This window comes from Castanea sativa, chromosome 2, assembly GCF_040712315.1.
Source record: "Castanea sativa cultivar Marrone di Chiusa Pesio chromosome 2, ASM4071231v1".
In the NCBI taxonomy this organism is placed as follows: domain Eukaryota; kingdom Viridiplantae; phylum Streptophyta; class Magnoliopsida; order Fagales; family Fagaceae; genus Castanea; species Castanea sativa.
Window position 1 is genome coordinate 54,675,490 of NC_134014.1, and position 26,962 is coordinate 54,702,451.

At 35.3% G+C, this 26,962-nt stretch overlaps 4 protein-coding genes across 7 annotated transcripts; 1 reads left to right on the forward strand and 3 right to left on the reverse strand.

Annotated features, from left to right (window-relative positions):
- Positions 1 to 717: 717 nt before the first annotated feature.
- On the forward strand, positions 718 to 4,054 carry LOC142623581 (protein RKD5). Its single transcript, XM_075797022.1, has 5 exons — positions 718 to 772; positions 963 to 1,212; positions 2,465 to 2,712; positions 3,239 to 3,456; positions 3,824 to 4,054. Exons 1-5 carry the CDS (start codon positions 718 to 720, stop codon positions 4,052 to 4,054), a joined length of 1,002 nt encoding a protein of 333 aa, XP_075653137.1.
- A 3,840-nt stretch (positions 4,055 to 7,894) lies between these two features.
- On the reverse strand, positions 7,895 to 10,487 carry LOC142626338 (uncharacterized). Of its 2 annotated transcripts, none has more exons than XM_075800158.1 (2): positions 10,224 to 10,487; positions 7,895 to 8,878 (listed from the first exon to the last, which is right to left on the reverse strand). In XM_075800158.1, the coding sequence occupies exons 1-2, from the start codon at positions 10,238 to 10,240 to the stop codon at positions 8,101 to 8,103; spliced, it is 795 nt and encodes a 264-aa protein (XP_075656273.1). In that variant the 5' UTR covers positions 10,241 to 10,487; the 3' UTR covers positions 7,895 to 8,100. The 2 variants fall into 2 exon arrangements, with proteins under 2 accessions (XP_075656273.1, XP_075656274.1); XM_075800159.1 differs by having other exon boundaries at positions 7,895 to 8,789; positions 10,224 to 10,477.
- Positions 10,488 to 12,525: 2,038 nt separating this feature from the next.
- On the reverse strand, positions 12,526 to 18,298 carry LOC142626339 (eukaryotic translation initiation factor 3 subunit D-like). Of its 2 annotated transcripts, XR_012842491.1 has the most exons (3): positions 16,461 to 18,298; positions 13,536 to 13,585; positions 12,526 to 12,859 (listed from the first exon to the last, which is right to left on the reverse strand). XR_012842491.1 is itself a non-coding variant. In XM_075800161.1 (2 exons), the coding sequence occupies exon 1, from the start codon at positions 18,168 to 18,170 to the stop codon at positions 16,464 to 16,466; it is 1,707 nt and encodes a 568-aa protein (XP_075656276.1). In that variant the 5' UTR covers positions 18,171 to 18,298; the 3' UTR covers positions 14,710 to 15,051; positions 16,461 to 16,463. The 2 variants fall into 2 exon arrangements, 1 of the variants encoding a protein (XP_075656276.1); XM_075800161.1 differs by lacking the exons at positions 12,526 to 12,859; positions 13,536 to 13,585 and adding an exon at positions 14,710 to 15,051.
- Positions 18,299 to 20,429: 2,131 nt separating this feature from the next.
- LOC142623713 (protein GET1) lies at positions 20,430 to 25,226 on the reverse strand. 2 transcript variants are annotated; one of them, XM_075797164.1, is made up of 7 exons: positions 25,012 to 25,214; positions 24,020 to 24,099; positions 23,666 to 23,736; positions 22,243 to 22,313; positions 22,073 to 22,154; positions 21,565 to 21,614; positions 20,430 to 20,806 (listed from the first exon to the last, which is right to left on the reverse strand). In XM_075797164.1, the coding sequence occupies exons 1-7, from the start codon at positions 25,126 to 25,128 to the stop codon at positions 20,738 to 20,740; spliced, it is 540 nt and encodes a 179-aa protein (XP_075653279.1). In that variant the 5' UTR covers positions 25,129 to 25,214; the 3' UTR covers positions 20,430 to 20,737. The 2 variants fall into 2 exon arrangements, with proteins under 2 accessions (XP_075653279.1, XP_075653280.1); XM_075797165.1 differs by lacking the exon at positions 20,430 to 20,806 and adding an exon at positions 21,040 to 21,484 and having other exon boundaries at positions 25,012 to 25,226.
- Between the last annotated feature and the right edge of the window lie 1,736 nt (positions 25,227 to 26,962).

Consider the following 26,962-nt stretch of genomic DNA (forward strand, 5'->3'; position numbering starts at 1 on the left):
CAGAACATTTCTATGCTTAGCCAAATAAAATAATTAAAAATAAATAAATAAAAACCAGAATAATTCATACAGAAATTTTTTGCAGAATTCTGGTTATGTGAGAGGTTAATTGTTTAAACAATTATGTGAAATCAAATTAATGATTGATGGAGATAAGTTTTAGTGTAACATAACATGGTTGGTAACTTATTGAACTTCATTTATGTTTTAATTAGTAATTAATAAAGTTTCTTATTATTAAACAAGAGAAAATTGGGATAAATCTCGTATACTATATGAAATTCTATTGTGTATCTATATAATTTTTTTTTTTTTAATCTTATTGATGTTCACAACTATATCTACAACCATTAAAAGATATTGTTCTGTTTTTTACCAAAAGAAAAGGAAAAAAAGAAAGTTTTGAATTTTCCCATCACACAAGCAACCGAAAACCAAAAAGGAGTTACCATGACTATGTTTGGAAAATATAATGATGTTTGGAAATAACCCACAAACGGATATAAGTCAATTTGAATTTTTTTTATTTTTTAATTCTTAAATGAAAAAAAAATAAAAGGAATCTTCATAATTGGCAGGACCGCCAAGTGACACTGAAACCAATAAAAACAATCATGTAAACTTGTTACAAAACCCATCTTCTTCATCAGCCACTTCCTTCAAATTGTGCACTGGTTCTTGCACTTGCTCTCCAATAATCATCTTCTAATCTTCCTCATGGAAACCCATTCCTTAAAATCTCTCTTGGTCTTTCAAAACAGAATTAACGAAGGTATATAATAACCCAACCACACCTTGCTCATTTCAAGCTCAAGTTTTTGTTGATTTTGTATTTTCAAAGTAAAAATCCTAACTTTAAAAGTGGGATTTCTTAATAGTCAATTTTAAGATACCATTTCTCTCTTTTTAGTTTGTTTGCTGATTTATGATATGCTTTTCTTTTGTATTCGCTTGCTTTGCAGAGTTGATTAGGAGCTTGCATGTGTACCAAGTGGAGGATGGGAAGCAAAATGAAATTGAGAGAGAGTATTTGTTCTCAGCCAGTGGATCATATATGGAAATGACAACTAATCCAGCTCTCAGATTGCTTAAGTTTCGGGTTTCTGAAGTGTATGAAGGGCTTGTGAACGGTTTGTGGCTTTGCATACTTGCATTTCATGCCGATCGTCCACCTCATTTTGCATGCATTCCTTCTCTACTCTCAATTTCCAGGTAAACCATTTTTTTCTAAATTTTATTCACTGCCTCATTTTTTCAGGTGTCCATTTGCTGGATTGATTGAGTTAATTTAATGGTTTACCGTTTGATGATTTTATGGCATGTATTCTAAGATGATTAATTTTTGACTTGGACACGAAAGGGTAAAACTTAGTTACGGTTGCTAAGGTGTAGTGTGTTACAACCATTGGTTGAATTTAATTGGAGAACATACGGTACAGCACTTAAAGGAATTGTAATTAAATTTTTCCCAGCATAAAAAGACTGGTCTTTCTTTCAAAAAGAACTGCAGTTAATTTTGATTGGTTATATTACAGTTAATTAAGTCCATAGAATGGTGCATGGTAATTAAAAAGCCATTTCGATGTTACTATTATAGTTAGAAGATAGTTTGTAATAGATGACAAATTGATTTTATCAGCTAAAGGAAGCAGCTTTATATATATATATATATATATATATATATATATATATTGATAAGAAGCAGCTTTATAATTGAAAGAAGATTTTTCCTTAAAAGAAAATAAAAATAAAAATTGCAAGAATATTTGCTTTATGAGGTTTCCTTTAAGCGAGTTGGGGAACTTGTAAGTTATAACATTTCTTGAATTGGACCTCCTCTTCTTGGACTTGTCATGCGGACCTGATCTACTTCAACTAATCACGTTTCTCTTATGAAAGGCTTCAGATAATAGCAGTAATGATTACTATATTGGAAGTCACAATCCCAGCAAAGCAAATATGTGATCTTCAATTAATATTTCATGATTTTTTTTCTTTCTTTTTAAAGAATGCCTTACGATTTTACAAATTTTGAAAGTAATGCAAATGCTTAGATAAGAAATTTCTGATCATGGTCACCACATTTCTCCTTGGTGATGCTTGAGGTTTTGATGCAATCTCTTTTTATTATATTAGAAGTTCTATTTAATAAGCTAAAGAGATGTTTTGTTTGTGTATTAAAAATTACGATTAAAAACAGCACAAAATGAGTCCATTTAAACACTTTAAATGAAATTGTGATTAATAGGCAATAGCTTCATATAATTTCTCTCAACCCCTCTTCTAATTTTAATAAAAATTAATTAATTTGACCCACATGATCTGAACTGAATATCATACACAACTCTAGCCATGCCACAGTGCCACTCGTAGGTGGAGAATAAGTTGAACTTTAATGTTATGTTTCCAAGTTTGCTGATAAACTAATTTATAATGTTCCTGACTTCATTTTTGAATTATTCAGAAATCCCAAGCTGAAGTCAGTACCAACAATAGCCGTCGATCTTCAAATTATTTTCCAGTTGGGCTGCATTATGGAAGACAAAGAGCAATCACGATTTCCAAAAGGGGAAACATGCCAACAGAATGATGATTTTTACCGTCAATCAAGAAGAAGTTTTCCCACTCTTCAGCTGGATCTTAACCGTCTTCCTTATCCAGTTACTGAGTTTGAATCATCTGAAGATCAAGAAAAGGAACATTGTTCACCAGGTTCAATGCTCATGTTCTGCTCTCCTTTCTCTTCTGTTTTTTTCTTCTTTACTTTTTTAAATTTATAATTCTCTCTCTATCATAGCAGTAACATGGAGCTGAAATTATTAACTTTGTCTTGGCAATTACAATATAATATTTTTAAAATGCTTTATGTCAGCAACAGCTTACATTAGAGTGCTAAACTTAGTTGAAATTCAATTGATAAATTCTTTCAATAACAAAAAAGCAAGTTTAATTAAAATGCTACTATCACTTGCAATACTAACAATAATTAACTGGTTATTTTCTTGCAATTGTGCTGTTGAATGTATTCAGTTCCTTCCTTTTGATAAAGCAAACACAATTGGTTGGTTTTCTTTTAAGATTTAATTTGCTTCTACAAGGTTATGTTGGAAAAACAAAAAAACAAATGTTCCCACTGGACAAGAGCTAAAGAATTTTCATGTTATTTGTTTCATTTGACTTCAGAATTTTATTGAATTCTTCAAATTTGATATCTTATAGATCGGATGGAAGATTGCAGGTGTTGTACACAATAAGAAAAAGAGAGCAGCAAGTGAACATGTTGCAAGGATTGCTTTATCAGATCTAGCCAAGTATTTTGATCTTCCAATTGTGGAAGCTTCAAGAAATTTGAAAGTCGGGCTTACAGTTCTAAAAAGAAAATGTAGAGAATTTGGTATTCCTCGTTGGCCACATAGGAAGATCAAATCCCTTGACAGTCTCATTCATGATCTACAGGTCCTTTCTCTGCACCAAATAAAGTGTTATACTTATTTTGAAAATAATCTTTTTTAACTCTATATATATAAGTTTCTACACTAACAACGACATTGACATTTTCTCATTATATATTTATCATTTCTAGATACAATGAAAGCATTTGTGTCAGATTAACATTAAACTTAGAGTAATTAAATTTGATGTTATGGTATTAATTGCAATAATCAACCCCTGAAATTGAATTGGTTTCACTTTGACTTTGATCAGTGGCAATGTGAAACTAGCTTTGACATTTTTACATATTAGCATTGATGCATCTTTCTCATGTAAGCACATTCACAAACATATCTATTCCTGTATATTATACATAGAGAACCATTTACAGGAAGAGACAGAAAGGCAACAGCAGAAGGACAAGGTTGCAGCCATGGCAGTTGCAAAAAGGCAAAAGATGTTGGAGAGTGAAAAAGAAAATATAGAGAGAAAACCTTTTATGGAGTTACAATGTGAGACCAAGAAATTCAGGCAAGATGTTTTCAAAAGAAGGCATCGAGCTAGGGCTACTGGAAACCAAGATCCATCCACCTCAAGTCATGAGAGTACTAACAAAGTATAGATTATCATATCAAAACTTAAAAAAGTTAAAAAGTTAGACTTTGAACTTGTACAGCTTTACTTCTAATTGTGGTATTTCAAAAACTCTTTTGTGGTTTGCCACCAATTAGAATGTGTTAGAATTTACGTCAAACTCAAATGCTGTGTTTTTCTTTTTCTTATCATTATAGTTCATTTAAAAAGTTTTTTACTAGCTGCTTCAATTATTTTCTCAACCAAATGATTTTGGAGTATTTTTTTAAGAAACAAAATTTACAACTACGTAAGGTTTTTTTTTTTTTTTCAGATTGAGTGGTCTATGAAAACTTTTTGTGTGGCACTAGCACAATATCAATAATTCGTTATTAGTGGGTTCCAGCTAGCTCAACTAGTAAAGTTTCTGATAGTTGAACGAGAGATCTGGGGTTCAATCCCCGCCTACACCAAAAACTGATTGGTGTCTTGGTCTGATGATAAAAAGCTATTTTCAGGAGCGGACGCCATAGGTTAAAACTCTCTTTAAAAAAAAAAAAATTCGTTATTAGTTTCCTCCAATATGTCAACAATTTTCCTTGTAACAAATTTGTAATCTTAGTGTAGGACTGTCTAGATTCATCCGCACACCCGATCCACCTGAAGAACCGACTGGTTCCGACCCAAAACCGACTGACCCAACTACTCCGGCGGGTCGGCAACAGGTCTTCACCACCAGAAACCAATTCCGGCGGGTCGGGTTTCAGTTTTCCTCCCCTAAAACCCGAAAAACTCGAACCGGCTTAAAGATTTCCAGATTTTGGCCAAGATTTCCAGATCCCAGCCAAGATTTCTAGATTCTAGCCAAATTTTTCTAGAATCCGGCGAAAAAACCCAAATTTTGGTGATAGTTTTCCAGATTCCGGCACTATTTCTCTTAGATCCAATGAGATTTTGACTAGATTTGGCGAAATCTCATCAAATCCGATGAGATTTTCGCTAGATCTGGCGAAATCTCATAGAATCCGATGAGATTTTTGCCGGATCTGTGTTTTTTTCACCGTTTTTTTGCCGTCTTGAATTCGACTGACCCACCCACCACCCGTTGATGGTCTGAATCGCCCGACTCGATTACTCCAGTAGGTCGGCAGCAGGTGCCTTTTTTTCCCACCCGATTCGGCGGATCGGTTCCTAGTTGGGCACAAACCTGACCCGGACCAACCTATGGACAACCTTATCTTAGTGTTCTATTTTATAAACAAAATAGAAAAACAATAAGAGTGATGTAGCAATTTGGTCATACTTATATGTGTTTACAAATTTAAAAACAACATAATATAGTGAATGATATTGTGGGGGGGCGAAAAGATCATGATGAGAATGTGGGCCTTTTGGGCTATGTTAAGGAAGGCCGACCAGCTACTGGGTTTAGAATTTGTTGGTACTATGGGTCGGCCCATCCGCCGAGGGTGAACTTGTCCTCGGACGGACACTGAAGAACTCGGGGTTTCGCAATGAAGATTAGGGGATGACACGGTTAAGACCAATGGTTAAAAGGGGGAAACCCTAGAATGCCCCAGAAGCACTGGTGTTGAAGAAATGTCAAAGATAAAGGCTGCCACCTCCACATTAAAGACCCTGCACCTACCACCCTGGCCGCATTGATGGGGAAGTGACACCTGAACAGTGGAAGGGAAACTTCTGGTTACTATTCAAAGGCACTGGGAAAAGAAATATCTAGGTTAAAGGGGAGGTAAAGCAACACGTGTGAAAGGGATTGAAGGGAGTAGTATTTAAGGAGGAATCTAAGACAGAAAAAGGGGGACTCCCTTTTTGTAACCAAAAAGAAAGATAAAAAGAAGGAAAGAGAAATTATATAACAATAGTTCTCGACTTACGTCCGAACAGATTGATTCATAGCATTCTTTGTTGTTTTTAAGTGTTTATCATCTTTAGCTTGCTATTTAATCCTCAAACACTTCTAACGTGGGTTTCAAGCCCACACTCTACAAATTATATTGTTTAAGGCTCATTGGGCCTGAGCCCGTAACTGTTCTTGGGGCCAGGTGCAATTGTGCACTTACAGATATTATAAAACATATTTCATGTACAGCAAATTTTTCATATTATCATAATTATAAAATAAAAATAAGATTATCATTTTTCATACTAGCATGCCATTTTTTTGACAAAAGTTGGAAGAGAATTTTTCATATTATCATAATTACAAAACAGAAATAAGGTTATCGTTTTTTCATAAGAAGTTCTTAATGGAAAAAACATACTTTATTAGAGTCTGTTTTTTTCATATGAAGTTCTTAATGGGAAAAAAACTGTTTTATTAGAGAAATAAAAACTTCATGAAATCACAAATATATACTCTCTCCGTCCTAGTTTATTTGTCCTTTATTTCATTTTGGAATGTCTCAATATATTGTCCTATTTCTAAAATTAAAAGTTATTAGTTTACTAATATTCCTATTATACCCCTACTTTACTTTCAAAACTATTTGAAAAGAAAACTAACAAATATTTAAAAAATCAATCAAATTGTGACACATTTTTATTTGTCTCATTAAGAATAACTCTTTTTTTTAAAAAAACTGATAAATTTATTTAATGGTAATTTTGTAAACTTATACATTTTTATAAGTTAAACAAGACAATAAATTATATTCCCTTAAAAAGTTTTACTTTTCAAACAAAACAAACAAATTGGGACGAAAGGAGTATAAGATTATTTTCACTAGGTTAACCTTATAATTGCTTGATTATTTTTCATATTTTTGATTGTGTATTATTAAATTTTTTTTGTTTTTATTTCAATTTTTTGCTAAATAAGAAATTTATTTTAAAGCAAGAATTAGGTGTACAACAATCTTAAGCAACTAAATTTAAGCAAGAATGCTATATTCCGAACCAATTATTTTTTAATATAAACCTTATATAAATAAATGCATGTGCCTCATTAAACATATGACAGTAATTTAATATTTTGTCATAAAGAAAAATAATATTATTTTTTTACTGAATAAAAAGAATACTAAAAATAAACAAATGATTAAAAGTTTCAATAATATGAAAGGCTAAATAAAAAAATTCTATTTTGTCCTCAAGAAATATGCGACATGGTAAAACCTTACTATTCCAGCTTGAAATAAAATATGTAAAACAAAATTATTAGTTGGGAACTTGGAATCACAAATACCAACATGTTAGTTTATATACTTGATATTTACACACGTAGACAAGTTATTTATGGTGCACAATACCATTATTTATTTTAAGATATTTTTTAATTATATATTAAAATTTAAATGATGCATTTGCTTATAAGGAATGTTTGCATTCAGGTCACGTTTAGATACTTGAATTTGAATTTAGATTTGAGTTTAAATTGATGGATTTGAAATGCCTTAATTCCAAATCTATAAATATTGAAGTATATCTTTTGGATTTCTAAACGTCTATGGGTTTAGAAGGTTTAGAGCCCACATCCTTACTTGACCTTTTAGTCACCTAAATCCAAATACATGTACCCAAATCATGCCATGCAAACACACCATTACTTTTGCTTAGGTGAGAAGTTCAATAAACAGCACCTATTCCCCTTTTAAAGAAGAGTTGCACATGTCATTAATTAAAAGATGGAAGAGGCCTCAAAGAGTGCCCTGCATGGTACCACCCATGCTCTTATACGAGGTTGTTACTTTTATTTTATGCATGTATAATTGTATATGTATATATACGATGTGTGCTGGGCTTAGGTTGGGTTGAACCTGATCAATTAATCAAAGCATACACAACCTGACCTTTTTCATAAGTAACCCGACCTGACATTTGAATCCAACCCAAAAAACCATATCAGTGGACTGTGGACACTGGAATATCTGCCAATAAACGTAAATTCGTTTCAAAAAGTAAAAAAGATACCAAATAAGTCGATCAGTGTTCTACGCAGTCTGCATAACTTCTTCTTTTTTTTAAATGTAAAGTTTTAGCACCAAAATGCACCTAGGAATTGAAAAAAAACATCGCTCTCTTAGCCTTAAATCCAAGTCAGCATTAAAGTCCGCTGGCAATAGTTCCTGACGATCACTGCCTCGATCTGGACTCAGCCCGTCTTGCTTCATCTGGTGTGGAAGGAAACAGCTCCACATACCTAGACCCAATTGTCATCTTGTCCTTGCACATCGCTCTCTTAGCCTCGTCTACAGTCACAAACTCTACATATGCCTCGCCGGTAGCTTTCCCATCAGGGCGACATGCAATATGTACTCTTTCTTCTATCAGCTTAAAATCCCGGAAAAATTCAACAATTTCTGTTTTTTTCACGGAGAAAGGGAGACCACGCATCTTCAATATTTCAGTGTATTCCAGTTGGTCCTTATCATTGAACCTCTTTGATCGGGCTGGAGGAGGGCTTCCATGGTAATCATTATCATAGATTCCTTCATAGTTTACCTCTCCAGCAACAGCATTGTAATAATCCTGTCTCTTGCATCTGAAAACTTCCACATACCTCCTTCCCATGCTCTGCCGATCTCTCTGTAAAGCAAACTCAACCTGCATGGATCCCGCGAAGACAACAAAGGCTTCTCCTGAGAACCGTCCACTCTTGTTAACCAGCAAAACATCCACAATATCCAGTCCAGCAAAGAACTTGAAAATGTCAATATCAGTGCAGTTGAAGGGAAGCCCCCTGAGACGAACTACTGGAAAAGGAGGGGGCTGAAAGCCACCAGCATAGCCATAAGGTTGAAAGCCACTTGGGCCGCTGCTCACTGCGAAGTAGGGATTGGATTCCATCATTCTTTGTCTCTTTGAGCCGACCTCGTACCCGTCCGAAACCCCCCCGCTTCCCAACATTGCCCTTCAATTATAAATACCCAAAAAAAAAATCCCCCACTCAACCTGTTAATAAAACCAAACCCAACCCACGATTCCCTGACACCTAAATCTTTAACACTAAAATTTCCATCCTAAAACAAATGACCATATTTACTAGCCCTCTTAAAAACAGCCAACATATGAACCCCAAACACACATCAAACATAATTTTACATAAGCAACAAAACATCAAATTGCATATCAAGACTTCATAACATATGGAATCCAACATGTTGACAAGAATTATATATGAAACAAAAATGTTATTATAAGTTAACCAGATAAGTAAAAAAAAAATTAAATAAATTCATCTTCTAAGAAAATGCCTAATCAGCTCCAATAATTATAATTCGATAATAGGGTATTTTAACATCTAACACCATAAAAAATAAGAGGGAAAAACATGACATTACTAACGTTTATAAGAAGATCCTAATCCTACCTTAGTGCCACTAACTCAAGAAAAAAAATATTAAGTACACAAAACTCCGTTGTTTCTCCATAAAATATGAAACCAACAAAAGTTTTCAGTGTAACACTCAGCCCTCCTATGGTATTGTTTTTTGTGTAGACCGTTCGTTGTGTCACACTTAACCCCCCCCAAAGTCCCCCCCTGTAGTTTTGTTTAATGTGAAAATTTAGAGTTACATTTTCACATAAAACTCTACCATGGGAGTATTGTGTTACACTTAAAGGGGTTAAGTGTAACACTATTAATGGTTTACACATACAACACACCACAAAGGGGTTAAGTGTCACACTCAACACCTTAAGGGGGGTTTCGTGTTTTATGCGAAAACCAAATGGTTTTTCTTTTGTGTATTTTTCCCAAAAATAAAAAGAGAAATCCAACCACCGCCAAACCTTAGCCCCAAAAGTTTGGGATCAGCTATGGATCCCAATCCTTGACTGACTAATCAGCAAGTTGTTAACAAAACAGATTAAAATTTATACTGCTTTCGCTGATTTACATAACTTTTCTGAGAAATTAAATGCATATTGAATGTTCTTTTTTACATGTAACCCATAAATTTCTCTAGCAAAAATCAATCTCTTTTTTTTTTTTTTTGAAACAACAGCAAACAATCAAGAACCACACAAAACACACTTCTCTCATTTATACCAAGCCAATCAAACACAAATTCAAAGTTCTTATATACACATACATACATACATACATATATAGCATGAGGAAAAAGCAATGAAGAAGCATCAAAAGCCCTAAAACAATTGAAACCAAACCCTATCCATCTACGTCATGGCAAAACTACAAGAAGAAAATCGCGAGAAACAAACAGAAATTAAAATATGCAGGAAAAGAAACTTACCCTCTTGGTCCGTACATGGCTACGAGAAAATCTGGAGTCTTCGGAAGCTGGTTCGATTCTCCGAAGAGAGAAAAGATTGAATCTTTGAAAGCGTATTAGCGAGTATAAGCCGAACAGAACGACGTCGTTGTAGGGGTGAAGAAACCCTAACTAGCCTAGGGTTAAGATTTCAGAGCGTTGAAACTTTGAAAGAAAAGGGTTTTCTGAATTCTGATTTTTTTTTTTTTTTTTCTTCTTCGTTTGCGTTTTTATTCTCTCTGATTTGGGGGTTTGAGAAATTGCAATTTATTAGTCTTTATTAATTGATATTTTATGTAATTACGGTAATATCCTTCTGAGTGAGTCTGTTGGGTTTCCCAATTTGGAGGGTGGTTTTGGAATATTCGAGGCTCACCGACTTCCTGGCTTATATTTCAGAAAACAAATAAATAAATAACGTTTTTAAAAAATAAAAAATCAAGCGTATCATTCATCAGAATTTGCAATTTATGATGGGTTTAGATACCGGTTATTACTGAAAATTAAAAATATTATAATAAAATAATTTTTAAATATATAAATAGTCCTGTGAAATTTAGATTTTAAATTAAATTTGTTAAATTTTATATTTGTGAGTCTCGTGAACAGTGCATGAGACCCACACAAAAAAATGCAGACGCACACATCCCTGTTAGACGCGCAATCCAAACATACCCTGATACTTTTTTCCAATAAAACTATAAGATTTAATTTAAAATTATATGGTTTAATCTATTACAATTAAAATGTTACTAGCACAAAAAATAAAGTTTAAAAGTTTATAATATTCACAAGCTCATAAGCATTTTGTATTATATAAATTTCTCATCTCTTTTTCTTATATGTGTGTGTGTTTTTCAAAAAAAAGGTCTTAAAAATCTAAACTATTAACTTAGAGGAAGCTTTAGAAGAAATAACATTAGTGGATGATGAATAGGAATAAAAATAAGATATATCAAACTAACAAATAATTATGATATTTTTTTAGCAAAAATAAAATGGTTTTTGTCTTGTTGTGGGGGAGGCAAATATTCATTCTAAAAGAGACTTTAAATTAAAAAGGCTAGGTGGGATATAAATGCGATTCTTGATGATCCATACGAAGTACAAGAAGTTTTATTTATTTATTTATTTATTTTACTAAAAAAAAAAATACAAGAAGAAGTTAGTCCTTCGAGATTATATATAGTCAACAATAATTTTTTAAAATTTGATGAAACCACAATTTTTTATTCTTTAATTAAAAAATAGAAGACGAAACCACAATTTAATAATATGTAAATTTCCTTTATCAATAAAGGAATATAGAAAAGGCATCAAAGTTTATCACAATTGCCGTGCATAGCTGTATGAAAAAGATTGCTTACTTGAATTTTTTTTTAGAATTGCTTAGAGAGTGTTTGGTACATGTATTTTGTTGTTTGAAAACATGTGTAAAAATACGCGTGAGTAAAAAATGTATAAAAATACATGTAATATTATTTAAAAACTAAAAATTTATATTTAAATAGATGTGCCAAACACTCCTTTACTTTTACTTTTTATTTTTTGAGGGGATATAGGATTGATTGCTTGATTGTTTATCTGTAACACAGTGTCAATAAATATCAACAATATTCTAGTAACTACAAGATAAATGAGTGATGGAACGTCACATGGGCCCATTGGAAGCAAATGATGTGCTTGTAATGGGGTCACCCTATCTTTTATAGTTTATCCTTTATGGTCCTCTTGGAATTTTCAAATACAATGCCTAGGCCCTAGTATTGAACCACCACTCGGCCTCTTCTCCAATGCTTCACCAACATCTTCATTTAACCGACATAGCCCCCCTGACTACACTCTTGGCTATGGCCTATCTGGTTATTCTTTACAATTATTACAAGCTCATATTTTGCAAATTGATTTGCTTCTTGCTAGTGATTCTAGCATACAACCAAAACTGCACTGGTACGACTTTCACATTGACTATTAAATGGAAGCTACGACACATGCTCATTCCAACCTTTCGTTAACCAATGCAGTTTCTGATTGAATGTTTAGAAGTACTAGAAAACTGAACCAAGCACATACAATTGGCTTTCGTTCTCAAGCTATTGAGAATGTTTTTGACATCTCTTTTTCATTTCTTATGCTTATGTTTGGAACAGAGCTAGTAGCCTTGTTAAAATCAAGAGTGTTGTCTGAAGAGCTCAACACTTCCCAGCGTCAGGAATGAGCATACATGGTCTTTGTAAACAACGCATGCTAATATTTCTAGAACAAATCTGTCACTCCAAGAGCATATCAAAATTTGGTACTTGAATATCTTTAACTAATATAAGAAATGCGTTTTACAAGAGGCTAATTTTTCTAACCAAAATCGTTGCACTAAGGCTTCTTGTTGTTGTACTCCATAATCTAAACTTACATGCAGGCCAAATAAATAAAAACAAAATAATGTAGATTGTTACAGGAATTGATTGTAAAATTGGTTTTCTTCCTTGAAATTCAGAAAACAGAAATCACACATTTTCGGATGAGAAGATAATAAGCACCATGATCTTTTTTCTACTTGAGGAGTTGACAAACAAATTGCTCACCATGGTAGATAACATTAACCAAGGTATTATCCCAACCTGCAGTTACACATTAGGAGACCAGTTAAGAACTTAGAAGTAACATTCAGAAACCTGTATGCATCACAATGCATGCTTTAAGAAAATGTCCCTCTCTCTCTCTCTCTCTCACCATTTTTCAACTTTCAGGATGTGTATTATACAAATTTAACCAAGTTAAACAGTTGCACTCATGGCCCTACACTTCTAATGAGCTGAGAACCTTGCCAAATATTTAAATTCTTAATATAGGTTAGTTCTGAAAATTGTAAATTTCCAGAGGCAAAAAGAATTCCTGATTTCCATTTTCCCCATTAAAAGAATACGATAACAATCAGCACCAGATTCAAAGAAGAGGGTTCATAAATCTTCTGAGTGTAGAATCTGGAGATCACATCTCCAGGAAGTACACAACTTCATTGCTCCCCCCAACCCCAACCCTTCCCCCCCACCAAAACCCCTTAAACATCGGGTTGCACTAAATGGTCTTCTCTTGATCAATAAATTTCCTTGAGATCTTTCTGAAAGTTTGTCAGCAATTTAAAATACAGAACAGATGGTATAGGAAGTGAGGCTCAGCCCAGCCATTCTCAACGGGGAACTAGCCTAACAATGTTTCCATTCTTCACAAAGGGTTTCTCTCATACAGGATATATGAAAATAACAAAATTAGAAAACAAGTTAAAAGGCTGTTTACCATTACATTGTTGTTTAAAGTGCTTCCTGGCCTCCAAGATAGCAACTTCCCTGCCAAAAAAAAAAGAGGAAAATTTTCAATATGCGGCAGCAGGCCAGGAATATTCTCAATTAGTTCACTTTTTTTCCTTGATAAATATCCTGAGGCAGAGACAGGAATCTTTTACTTGGGCACTGTTGGATATTTAGAAAGTACAGCATAATTTTGTTAGCCCAATAAGTATTGACTTGGTGAGGCCAAATATATACCAAAGAAGACCTCAAATGTCTTCTTTTTTTGTGGCTGGGGCGCTACCAAAGACCTGCTTCGGCCACTTACCACCTGTCGTTTGCCTACTTAGTCAATTGTCAGGTTAGCTTGCAGAAGCATCATAAGCTGATCAATCAAACCACAAGTCCATAGAGTAAAATTGCAGGGGTGTAAGCAAACATAGCAAATTGACCACAAAATATAGCTAGCTTATAAATTCTTAAGATATTTTTGAAAATTCTGCCAGACAATTACCCAAAAAGGAAATTACTAAATGATGCAGTGATCACAAAAAACAACATTAAAAAAACCAGTTGAAGAAGGTAAGTTTAGAAATCCTCAGTTTGAACACAGCCAATTAATAAAAATGCAATGGGCTATGGAAAACAACATTCAAAACCAAGATGAAGGTGTTTAACAATCCTCAGTTTGAATACAGTCAATTAATAAAAATGAAGTGGGCTTTCAGCAATTTCTTTAAAAATAAAAAAGAATCCTTGCCTGGATTCAAGAAAACTAAAAAGCCCTGAGCATGAAACCACCTTTCCCTCCCCCAAACTTGGGAGTAGTACTTATTAAATATTCCAATGCACCAGTCGATAAGCTCCCTTGAGCAAAAATGATCTGTTGGGGGGGGGGAAAGATCACATCAACGAAATGACCACTCAGGAAGGTGAATATACTGCCTCAACACCGAAAGATGTAATCTGAGCATGAAACCACCTTTCCCTCCACCAAACTTGGGAGTAGTACTTATTATATACTGCCTCAACACCGAAAGATGTAATCTGAGCAACTCCGCCAATACCAATGTCATTGTAGCACCACAGATTTACTACTCCACAACCGTTTCATCCATTATTGTACATGGTTTAAGAAAAAACACGTTTCGCACTTGCAAGACATCAATAAATTGCACTGAATGAAAGACAAGACACATTCTTTTTATGCCCAGAAAATATTCAATTCATAAGCCAAAATCAGACCTTCCAGGTCACTGTTACAATATAAAGAGACACTTATTACATTTTTCAGATCAATTCCAACAAAATGTAGCAACCAACACATCTCCATGAATTTTCACCAATCAAGATTAACTTATTCTACTTCTAGTTTAATATCTCAAGCCCAATTATGGTTGCAGTAGCTTTATGTGTCCTAGAGACATTTGTTGCAAAGTAATGTGTACACAGCACATCATTCCATCAAGAGGTATAAAATGTCTTGTTGACCTCCTTGCCCGCATTGTCATCCATAAAATTCAATTCTACAATTACAGTTTAAAACACAAAATTTAGCCATGGATCCTCGACAGATTAGATTGGGTCAGTCACATGAATTTTTTTTCTCCATTCTATCCTATCTAAGAGCACTTGCAGCAGTGGAGCTAAATAGCTATATAGCTATTTTAGCTCTACCAAAACACCAAAAAGAAGCATGTAGCAGTGGAGCTAAATCTATATTTTTTTAGCTCATTGCTACAGTGCACATCTATAGATAGATGTGCACTGTTCATGAGAGCTAAAAAAAAATTAATTTTTTATTTTGTGTTCACATTACCTTTTTTATTGTGGTGTTTTTATTGTAGTGAGATGTATTATTTTATTGTGGTAGATATATTATTTTATTGTAATGTTTATATTATTTTATTGTGTTGAAAGCTAAAATAGATCCACTGCTGCAGCATGTATGTAGGTAAAATAGATAAAGTAACTTTTAGTGGAGCTAAATTGCTAAATTTTTAGCTCCACTGCTGTGGATGCTCTAACGTCGTGCTCTCTGTTACTCTCCTAATTGACATGTCCTTTTTTTATTACTTCTTTTTCTCCAATCTTCCAAAAAGACAAAGAAATGAGAATATACAAAGATGTTTCGTAAAACATAAGCACAAAGAGCCTCACAAACTGTCAGAGGCATTCACAGTCCACGAGAGAAATGACCATAGAAGGTTAGAATATAGATATACACAGACATTCATAAATGGCTAAACACGCACACAGAAAAAGTTCACAACAGCATGTAAAAAAAACCATCACCTAACCACTATCCAGTACACATTATAAAGAGCCATAAGAATCTTCTTAGAAATATTACCTATATCTTTTACCATATCACATGCTACTCCATTAATAAAACATAAATTTTTTAACTCAACTTGTTAACTTGTACCATCACAACATAATAATGACCATATCACTAAATCCTTCTAAATATCACCAGTTTCAACTTTCAAAGCAGAACCTACTATAGGATGGTATAAAGCCATTGAAGCCCGGCCATGAAGGCATGCCAGTGAAAAGGGATGGTATGTTGGTTCATGATTGAGCAATGATCACATAAAACTCAGAGAAATTCAGGCAGTAAATAAAACAACTTCAACAACAGTTTGGCTCATGTCTAATGGCATAATTTGGGACTTTCTACAAAGTGAAAGATAAATCATGTATGTTTTGAACACAGTAACACACGCAGCACAATATCATCAAATTACATGACTGGTCAAGAATTTACTATTACTAACATTAGAGGGCATGCGAATTTGTTTTGTTACCTAAATATTCTTTTAGGTAAAAATAATAAGTTAGTCAAAATTCTAATTCTCATATCCAAGAAAACAAAAAGAAAGACAAAATTCTAATTCTCAATTTTAAGTTAGGTAAGATCAAGAACCATTACCCTTCAAGCTTGTGCAACCACCTCCTTCTCCTCCACATCATCTGTAGCAGCATTTGGCTCTGCACCCTCAGCATCCTCTGTGGGCGGCTGAACCTGCTCATCCTCTGGCAGTGGCTCCTCCACGTAATCATTCTCGAATGCATCCGCAGGCACTTCATAGATTCTAACCTGTGGTTTGGATGGGTCTTTCACAAGCACATACTTCCCCTCATTCAACTTCATACACAAGTCCACAATGGACTTCACAATCCCCCACATATTCGAAGTATTCAAATTAATCTGTGAAGCAAACTCCCTTGGCTTGTACCCGACAACTGCCAATATCACATGGTTGAAATGATCACGAGGATGCACCCGAGAGACGTACCCCAATTTCATCATATCAGCACTAGCTAGCAAAGCCTGAGCCGTCCATTTGGCCATCTTGTTCGCATTGTTCTTTAGCTCAGTGGCCAACACAGCACCTCTCTGAGTCTCGAGCTTCTGCCTCCAATCAACACCTGAGTATTTGGAGTCGAATTCGTTGAGTGCATTGAGAGTTAAGAAGGACCTCTGATTGTTAATCTCGACAACACTCTGTACCTCACACCGAGCCACCAAGTACAAATCGTTATCGAGCTTCCACCGCCTATAGCGATAGGCCACAGAGGCAACCTCTTCTCCTTCGCTGGCAAAGGGGTTAGGCTCATCGAATGCGACCTTTTTCCCATCCCTAATGAGGACCTGCTGGGAGAAATTCTGGTTTATGTAAGCAGCCTCCACACCGAGGGAATAGGAGGAATTGATATCGTCCTTGGCCTCAGGCAAGGGCTCCTGAGAGGTCTCGTGGACAGAAAGCAAGTCGAGCTGAGAGCCATCGCGCTTATCGAAGAACAACTTGTTCCCGACCCTCTGGACCACAATGTCCCACGAGTAAACCGACCTGGGCGCACACATGAGGGTGGAGAGGATGGTGTCGGTGGCGAAGACGGTGGCTTTGTCCTCGCTGGCGAGGCGGCGGATGACAGGGTCATCAGTGGTGGTAACCTTGAAGAAATTGCGGTTTTTGAAGCGCTCAAGGCGGCGCTCGTTCTTGGGAGTGATGCGATCAAAGGATCGATCGTAGAACTCGAGTGCACCGCAGAGGAGGAGGTCTTCGGGTTCGGGGACTGAGAAGGAAAGCTTGGAGAAGGTGGAGAAGGGGATCTGGTCAAGCATGTTCCATTCGGGCTGGATGTCGACGGAGGATTTCAATGGCTCTCTGCGCGTAAAGTTGTTAGCGTTGGAGCGATTATTATTGTAGTGACGATCGCGGCGAGCGCGTTCCTTCTCTGCCTCGCGCTTTTTGGCTTCGACTTCCTCGTCGCGGCGTTGAGGGAGCTGGCGCTGTTGCTGGAACCTCCACTTGGGGCCGAACTTGGGCTTAGGAGGAGGCTTGCCGTCGACGAGACGGAAGGAGGAGTCGTCATCGGCGCCGCCGGAGGAAGGGAAGGAGTCGTCGTTGGAGAAGTCGAAGACGGAATCGGAAGGGTTCTTGGAGCGGTTCTGGTTGGGGTTGTTGTAGTTGGTGCGAGTCCAGTCGGCGATACGGCCAAGTTTATCGGAGCGGGAGAAAGGGGCGAAGGGGACGTTGACAGGGAGATTTAGGTTGAGATTGGAAGAATCGGGCGGGCCCCATCCATCGGGATTGAATGGGACTTCTCCAACTTCGAACTCTCCTCCTCCTACCATTTTGTGAATGTGAAACTGAAGCAAATCTGAAGGAGTAGATACAGGGCAGCGGCTTGGCTTTTGAGTTTTTGAAAGAAAGGGTTTTTCTGTTTTTTGAGAAAAGGGTTTTTCTGCGGGTTTATGCTCTTTCGGATTTGGAAATTTGCAATTTATTGCTCTTTTTTATTATTATTCTTTTTTTTTTTTTTTTTTGAGGAACCATTGCTCTTCTTTTTTTCTTTTCTTTTTTAGATTGCTCTCTAATCTTTTACTAATTGAGCTTGTGTGTAATTACAGTTATAGAGAGGATAGAGAGTTTTCTTAATTTAAGGTATATTTGGTTGGAGGTAGGATAGGGAGGATAGAAAAAAATGAGAAAAAATATGATTAAGTGTTCTTAAATAACCCCTACCGATTATTCCCAGTCTTAGCTTATATTTCAAAAAACAAATAAATAAAGTTAAAAGAAAAGGTCAAAATGTATCATTCGTCTCGATTTGCAATTTATACTTATTGTCCAATAAAACTATAAAATTTAATTTGTAAGCGTTTAAAATGTCATTAAAAATATGAAATATTTAGGCCTTAAAGCTTATAATAGTCACATGCTTATAAGTCTTTCGTATTATATAAATCTCGATGTAAAAGTTCAACTGTTCAAGTCTTAAAAATCTAAACTATTAACATAGAGGATGCTTTAGAAGAAATAACATTAATCAATGAATAGGAATAAAATTAAGATATATCGAATTAACAAATAATTATGATATTTTTCAGCAAAAATAAAATGGATTTTGACTTGTTGTGGGAGAGGCAATATTCACGTTAAGAGATTTTTTAACTACAAGAAGATTTCAAAAGGTGAACAACAATTTTTTAAAATTTGATGAAACCACAAATTAATAATATGTATATTTTTCGTTATCAAATATCAATATAGGAATATAGAAAAGGCAGCAAAGTTTATCACAATTCCATTGCATAGCTGTTGAAAAAGCTCATCACTCGTATATACTACAAGATATGTGAGTCATGAAACATCACATAGGCCCATTGGAAGCAAATGATGTGCTCGTAATGGGTCACCCTGTCTTTCATAGTCTATCGTCCTCTTGGAATTTTCAATAACAATGCCTAGGCCCTTGTATTGAATTTGAAACACCACCAATTTTGGAGCATATGTACGGTAGATGTACACTCAGCTTCTTCTTTAATGCTACACCAACAAATCAGAGAGTATGAGAAGTTAGACACAACTTACCCGTAAATGCAAAGACACACAGTGGCAGCAACGACGTCCCAAGCAGAGAGAATGTGAGCTTGAGCGAAGGAAGAACAGAGGGGATCGGATTCGTTTGTTTTGCGTAATGGGTTTGTAATTACCGTGTTTCCTCTATTTTGATAGTTTATTGGTTGGTGAGTAGGTGCAATTCGTTGAAGAGGAAGAGGTCAAAGTATTGAAGAAAATTGAAAATATCTCTACCACAATAGTTGAGAGGAAGAAACTTGAGAATGCGAAAATTAGCCGTTGGCCTGAACGCACCGTTTTGCATTTACTCTGCTTGTGAACAGTACATAGTGCAACGAGTGTCCTTTCAAGGTTGTGTCTATGAACAGTACACACACAGCATTAATGAAACAACGCATTCAAGCTTTCATCCATGCGTTTCAGCTAGAACTTTTGCGCGTTTATTTCGTGGCACTATAGTCGTGGGTCCCACGGTGAGTAAAACGCAAACACTAAAACGCTGAGAGGAAACGCCAATCCAAACGCTAACTTAATCAACAAATTCCCCTGATTGCACTTTTGGTTGTGGCCTATCTGGTTATTCTTTACAAGCTCATATTTTGCACAAACTACAAACTAGTTTAGAAGTTAAACTGCACTGGTACGAATTTTACATGGATTATTAAACGGAAGCAGCTATGATGTGGAAAGTGGAAACCAAAGGCAATACTATACATATGCTCATTCCTACTTTTCGATAACCAATGCAGTTTCTGATTGAATGTTTAAAAGTACTAGAAAACTGAAGAAAACACTTACATATTTGAGAATTTTTTTTCATTTTTTTATGCTTATGTTTGGAGTCTAAACAAGCTATAGTGTTTTACACTATTTCAGTTTTCATTTTGAGCAAAGCTAGTGGGCGTGTTAAAGTCGAGAGTGTTGTCTGAAGAGCTCAATACTTCCCAGAGTCAGGAATGACCATGCATGGTCTTTGCAAACAACGTAGCAAACTATAGAAATGCTAATATTTCTAGAACAAAAATCTGTCACGCCAAGAGCACATCAAAATCTGGTATTTCGAATTTCTTTTACCAATATAAGAAATGCATTTTACATTAGGCTAATTTTTCTAACCAAAAACTTCAGACTAAGGCTTGTTGTTGTTGTTGTTTTTGTTGTTGTTGTTGTTGTTGTTGTACTCCATAATCTAAACTTACATGCAGGCCAAATAAATAAAAACAAAATAATGTAGATTGTTACAGGAATTAATTGCAAAAGTTTTTTTCTTCCTTGAAATTCAGAAAACAGAAATCGCACATTTTCTGATGAGAAGATAATAAGCACCATCATCTTTTTTCTACTTGAGGAGTCGACAAACAAATTTGCTCACCCTGGTAGATAATATTAACCAAGGTATTATCCCAACCTGCAGTTACACATTAGGAGACCAGTTAAGAACTTGGAAGTAACGTTCAGAAACCTGTATGCATCACAATACATGCTTCAAGAAAGTGGCTCTCTCTCTCTCTACCACACACACACACACACACACACCATTTTTCAACGTTCAGTATGCGTACTATACAAATTTAACTGAGTTAAACAATTGCACTCATGGCCCTACACTTCTATGTACAATGATCTAATGAGCTGAGAACCTTGTCAAACATTTAATTTATAAACACCATACATGCAAAAGAATCTTAACCTCTTAATATAGGTTAGTTCTGAATATTGTAAATTTCCAGAGGTAAAAAGAATTCCTGATATCCTTTTTCCCCATTAAAAGAATAAGATAACAATCAGCACCAGATTCAAAGAAGAGGGTTCTTAAATCTTATGAGTGTAGAATCTGGAGATCACATTGCTCCAGGAATTACACAATTCAAAGCACTAAGAGGTGTTCATCCCTGTATATCTGTCAACAGTCATCATGATAATATATATCTTTTGATAAGTACAGTCATCAGGTTGCACTAAATGTTCTTATCTTGATCAATAAATCTCCCCATTAACTTTCTGAAAGTTTGTCAGCAATTTAAAATACAGAACAGCAGGTATAGGACATGAGACTCAGCCCAGCCATCCTCAACGGGGAACTAGCCTAACAATTTTTCCATTCTTCACAAAGGGTTTCTCATACAGGATATAATAAAAGTAGAAAACAGGTTAAAGGCCATTTACCATAACATGGTTGTTTAAAGTGCCTCCTGTCCTCCAAGATAGCAAATTCCCTGCCAAAAACAAAAAAGGAAATCTTTCAATATGAGGCAGCAGGCCAAGAATATTCTCAATTAGTTTGCAGTTTTTCCTTAATGAATATGGCAGAGACAGGAATCTTTTAGTTGGGCACGTTGGATATTTAGAAAGTACAGCATAATTTTGTTAGCCCAAAAAGTATTGACTTGGTGAGGCCAAATACCTAGTTTATCTACCAAAGAAGACCTCAAATGTCGTCTTCTTCTTCTTCTTCTTTTTTTTTTTTTTGGGGGGGGGGGGGGGGGGGGGGGGAGAGGGAGGGTGTACCTAAGACCTGCTTCTGACCCTACCACCTGTTGTTGGCCTAGTTAGTCTATTATCAGGTTAGTTTGCAGAAGCATCATAAGCTGATCAATCAAAGCACAACTCCCTAGGGTAAAATTGCAGGGGTGTAAGCAAACATAGCAAATTGACCAATGGCAAGAAGCACTACCAAAGGGTTGCACAAGTCGCTGAGATATGGTGGCAACAGGAACTCTCCAAAACCAGCAAATGAGCACAAAATATGTCAAAACCTACATGAACAACCAAATCAATACACTCTTTGGGGCTCAACAAGGAAGCAAGTTAACTTGTCAAAATTTCAAAGTATTCCAGAGGCACCTTGAAAAGAAACAGAACTTTCAGATACAAATCATATGACATTTTCATTTCCTTGCTATGTGATTCTAGATCTGCAAATCAAAAAGAAGTGTTAGAAGCTTCATTTTATATAGAAAAACAAATTAACAGAAGCCACATAATTTCTAACTTTGAATACATGAAAGATGGGAAAGAAAACAACAGGAATTAATAATTTTAAAAGAAATAAACAAATAAAGCACCAAATCCTCCATGAGCACAGCACAAGGATACTTAGGGTCATTTTTAAGGGCAAAACTTAGATACAGTTCCTTAAGTACCCCTTTTATAATTTAGCCACATGTCTAGTTAAATAACTCACCTCAAAGGTGTTAACACTGTCTCCTTCTCCATTTCTTTCTTTTTACTCTTTTTTTTCCCCTGTTTCCTCTGTTAGAAAACCTACAAGAAAGCCCCAAACCCCATTCTGGCTCCTCACACTCTCTCAGACTTCTAACTTTTTTAAGAAATCGAGATTTCAGAAGGACGAAGGGGCCTGCTATTCTGCTTGATTCAGTTCGTGAAATTGATAGCACAAGCTGATTCCGAATCTTCCTGATGAGTTATCAACCCAGATTACTGCCAGGCTTACTGGAATTTGCTACTTCAATGTGCAGTTGGTGTCATGGATGTGGGTGGCAACTGTTATGAGTCCTGAACTATTTAAATAAGAAAGGAGCTTGGAACAACAGAAGAGTGGCTATATCTATTGACAAAGGTTGAATTGGATAAACTTTTGTGGCATGCTTTGGACCATTCATCAAGAAAATGGCAGAAATTTCCTATGATGCCCAACGTTGTGACGAACGAAGTGCTCAAAGTGGCAGGGCCATGAAAGTCACATTCTCTAATGCCATTAAGTGCACTTGCATAACTAGTATTCCTTGTGATGATAGTACCAGAGTCAACGCTTTCTTCATCGGAGATCTTTAGAACAAAATAGACAAAAAGTGAAGTCCACAAGATGTGGATTCTTCTACATAAAAGACTTTGGTTTCTTTTCTCTACTTTGAACTGCAACAGCACAAATGACATCAATTCAATTCAGCTCTTCAACTCTTATACTTCATTTAAATTGTTTATCCAGCACCTAAAAATAAATGACCTAGTTCATTCCAACAATTAATCTCTGTTCTCTTTGCCAATCAACTTCACCCTTGAATAGCCTATATGGATCCACAATACAGCTTCTAGAACCTAACCATCCTGAAAACTAATATCGTGTTAAGTTCCACAATTGTAGAAAAATTATTATTAATCATTGATTGGTCAAATGGGTCTTCACAATACCCGAAAAGCCCAATTTATCATTCAAGAAATTAGATTCAAGATAATTTTAAAAATGTTGACACGTCTCTAAATGAGTAAATATAAAGCGGATGAGTGGAGTTGCAAAGAGGCTCACAGTTTGCAAGTTCCTTCTCCTTGGCAGCTGCTAACCTCCTAAGTTTTGCAGCTTGGGCAAATGTGGATGGCCTGCAATTAACAAAGAAGCAAATCATATTGTATTGATATTTAATACACACTCATTGAAACTGCCAATTTGAAACCAATATAAACCAAAAGGAAAGAATATATGCTCAAGTTTTTCCAAACAAACTTGAAACTAAACAGAAGCTAATCATATCAAGTAAGAAGCTATAAACATCAGAACAATTCAATTCTAAATGCCCGTGGCATTGACAACAAACTGTGATATGATCGATTTCGACAGTGAGGTTGGAGAAAAGACTTTTCATAAACCTCTAGAACCACTCACTGTGACAAGGAGCTCGCCTCTTTCAAGAGTTGCTTTATCTCTACACGCAACTGGATTACTGTAGCATTAGTGGATCCTCCCTGCAAAGAAACCACATGACCAAAAAGATTATTTTAATAACAGACAACTTAAGTATAAATCAACTTCCTGTACCTCACTGCCAATATTTATTAACAATATCAAATAAATTGACAACCTTAAAAGATCTATATCCCAAAAAAACCACACTATAATTACTTGATTCCTGTACAACAGATAAATACAGTTTGGCAGCGTTTTGATGAGAATCCGAACTGTGTAATGCTAAGCCCAATTAGTAATGAATATCACAGGTCTCACTTGGATACTATCAATTATCACCACTAAGGCAATAACCACTGCTTAGCAACAGTTATCAGTAATTAATTTATTTTTTCTTAGATTTTTGTTTGATAGGCAAAGAACATTGGGAAATTTGCTTGCTCCTCCTCTTCTTTTTGTGTGTGTGTTGCTTGGCCCGTTAGGGGCGAATGCCCCTAGATCACTGAGCTACTGGTTCCGGTGGGCGGGTCAGTTGCCCGTAGGTTTAACTAGCTAGACGCGAGTCTAAATGGCTCTTGTTTATGATAGTTATGCACGTTATCAAAAAAGGAAAATGTGTTGCCCTTGTTATAGGGTTTCCCCATTGCTTTTCTTCAACAGAATCATTACAACCAGGCAAAACCTAGGTACAATTCCTTAGGTCTCTCCAATTGAATTCAACCACGTGGGAGTGCATTGAACAAGGCAGCACAATCGGTGTTATCTAAATTCGACCATGTTTACCATGATTGAAAATTTGAAATCAACAAAACTACAAGCTAGCTCATAATCTAGGCAATTCAGAATTGTGAATAAAATCAGATAATTTCAAAAAATCTATCAGAATCTATCAAATAGTATCGTAAATCGTAAGCAACATGCAATGCGGTGTCGGTCACGTGAGAATAATTGAAAAATGTATAGATTCTGACCTTCTTCTTTAAGCGTTCGAGCCACCCGGAGAGGAGCTGAAATGTGATGACAATCGTGAAGATTAAAGGTGCTGCAACCGATACTCGATGCCCCACGGATTCTACCTCTTCTCCCATCTCTCTCTCTCTCTCTCTCTCTCTCTGCAAATTGAATCGGTTATTGATCGGGGCGGGAGGGATTAGACTGGACTACTGGACTCGCGGGTTCTTGATTTAGAGTTTAGAGCCCGGTCCAAGATCAAGTTTTTTTTTTTTTTTTACTCGTTAAACAAATAAAAATCAATAATAAGATATGAGGACTTTTTATATTGAATTTTTATTTTAAAAATCCAATTAAGAATAATAATAGTTGGTGTAAGAGCATGATTAAAATTAAAAGTTGAGGACAAAATTAAAATCATTATGTTAATTAAGGCTAGTCTTTAATCATGTACATGTGTTTGCGCGTGTGTTTAAAGGCTTTTTTTTTTTTTTTAAGCTAATAATTTTCATTTATCTTTATTAGAGGTTGTTAAATTATTTAATCACAAAATATATAAGAGTGTGATGATATTTATATAAAAACATATTATTTTACCCATAAAAAATTGGCTTAGGAGCAAGTTTTATTTTCATAAAAAATTTAAAAAGAACATGAGATTAGGAGTAAGGAAACCTGTTAAGACTTTTTTTTTTGTTGATGTGGAACGGTTAAGACTTATTAAAGGTATTAAAAAATAATAATAATAATAATAAAAAGAGTGATTTTTTTTTAAAAACATGATGTAAGGACCAAATGAACTGACAGCCCAAGCCCACTTAGAATAGTGAATTGTACAGTTTAACCTCAGCCCAAAATAATAAATTTGTAAGAGAAACAAACAAACAACAAAAGGGGTTCTGCCCAATAATGAAAATAAGGAAGATATGGTTGATTTTATTGAATAGATGAGCTAGTGTATCAATACAAGCTAGCCCAAGGAAGCCAAAGTTATACAAAAATAGTACTATTTACTCTTTTTCTCTCAGTGTTCTTTTTTCTTTTTCTTTTTTTCTATTTATTGATACTTGTGTTCGGATCCTTCTCTCTAAAAACCCTATTTCTCTTATATCCTACCCCCTCTTCACATCTTGACCTTCCATCTTTACATAATCAATCTCTCCTCTTGACACTTGTCCTTTTTTACATCTGAAGAAGATGGTAGAAGTAGTCTACTTAGCTGTAAATTACACTGTTCAGATCACTTCCTCATCAATGCAGCTGATAAAGCTGATGCCTACCATTTAATGCAGATGCAACAAGCTACTTCAAATTGGAAACTTCCCTTATTATCATTGATTCTCTCTCTTCAGACCTTTCTTCCCAACTGGAACGCTTCAGAGTCCTTTGTCTCATCCCTTCCTCTCCTCGGGCAACTTTCCTTCTTGGGCTCATGATATCCCCACACCAGTATTACAACTATTCAACTTCATCCTCGGTCCTCGGGCACCCACACATGAGTTTAAGTAGTTGGAGCATTTCAAAAACCTAAATAGATAATGGTCGAATTTTTTATGTAATGTTTTAATAGGAATTAGAGTTGCATTTTTACCGGATTGTCCTTTAGTTTTGTCTTTACTTAAACATAGAGGTGTATGAATATTTTTGAACAAAAAAAAAAGAGGAATCCAAATAGATGAAGCCCCTTAAATAGTAATATAGATAAATAGAGAGTGTTCATATTTTGTAGGCAATATTTTAGTGCAAGTTAGACATGTATTTTAATTTGACTATCCTTTAGTTTTGTCTCTACTTAAACTTAAGAGTGTTAGGGGTATTTTTGAACTAACAAAATGTTCAGTCCAAACAGGGGAAGCCCCTTAAAAGGTAGTATACATAAGTAAAAAATTATTAAGTAATTGAACAAAAATTCTAATTGGTTTATCTCATGTAATCATTTATATCTATTCTATTTAAGGGGCTTCCAAGCCA

Coding starts and splice junctions, on each gene's coding strand:
- LOC142623581 (XM_075797022.1), top strand. CDS start 718: ATGGAAACCCATTCCTTAAAATCTCTCTTGGTCTTTCAAAACAGAATT. Junction 773..962: donor TCAAAACAGAATTAACGAAG/GTATATAATAAC, acceptor CTTGCTTTGCAG/AGTTGATTAGGAGCTTGCAT. Junction 3,457..3,823: donor GTCTCATTCATGATCTACAG/GTCCTTTCTCTG, acceptor AACCATTTACAG/GAAGAGACAGAAAGGCAACA.
- LOC142626339 (XM_075800161.1), bottom strand. CDS start 18,170: ATGGTAGGAGGAGGAGAGTTCGAAGTTGGAGAAGTCCCATTCAATCCC.
- LOC142623713 (XM_075797164.1), bottom strand. CDS start 25,128: ATGGGAGAAGAGGTAGAATCCGTGGGGCATCGAGTATCGGTTGCAGCA. Junction 23,737..24,019: donor GAGGCGAGCTCCTTGTCACA/GTGAGTGGTTCT, acceptor TGTTAATTGCAG/GCCATCCACATTTGCCCAAG. Junction 22,155..22,242: donor AAGTTCTGTTTCTTTTCAAG/GTGCCTCTGGAA, acceptor TTGTTCATGTAG/GTTTTGACATATTTTGTGCT.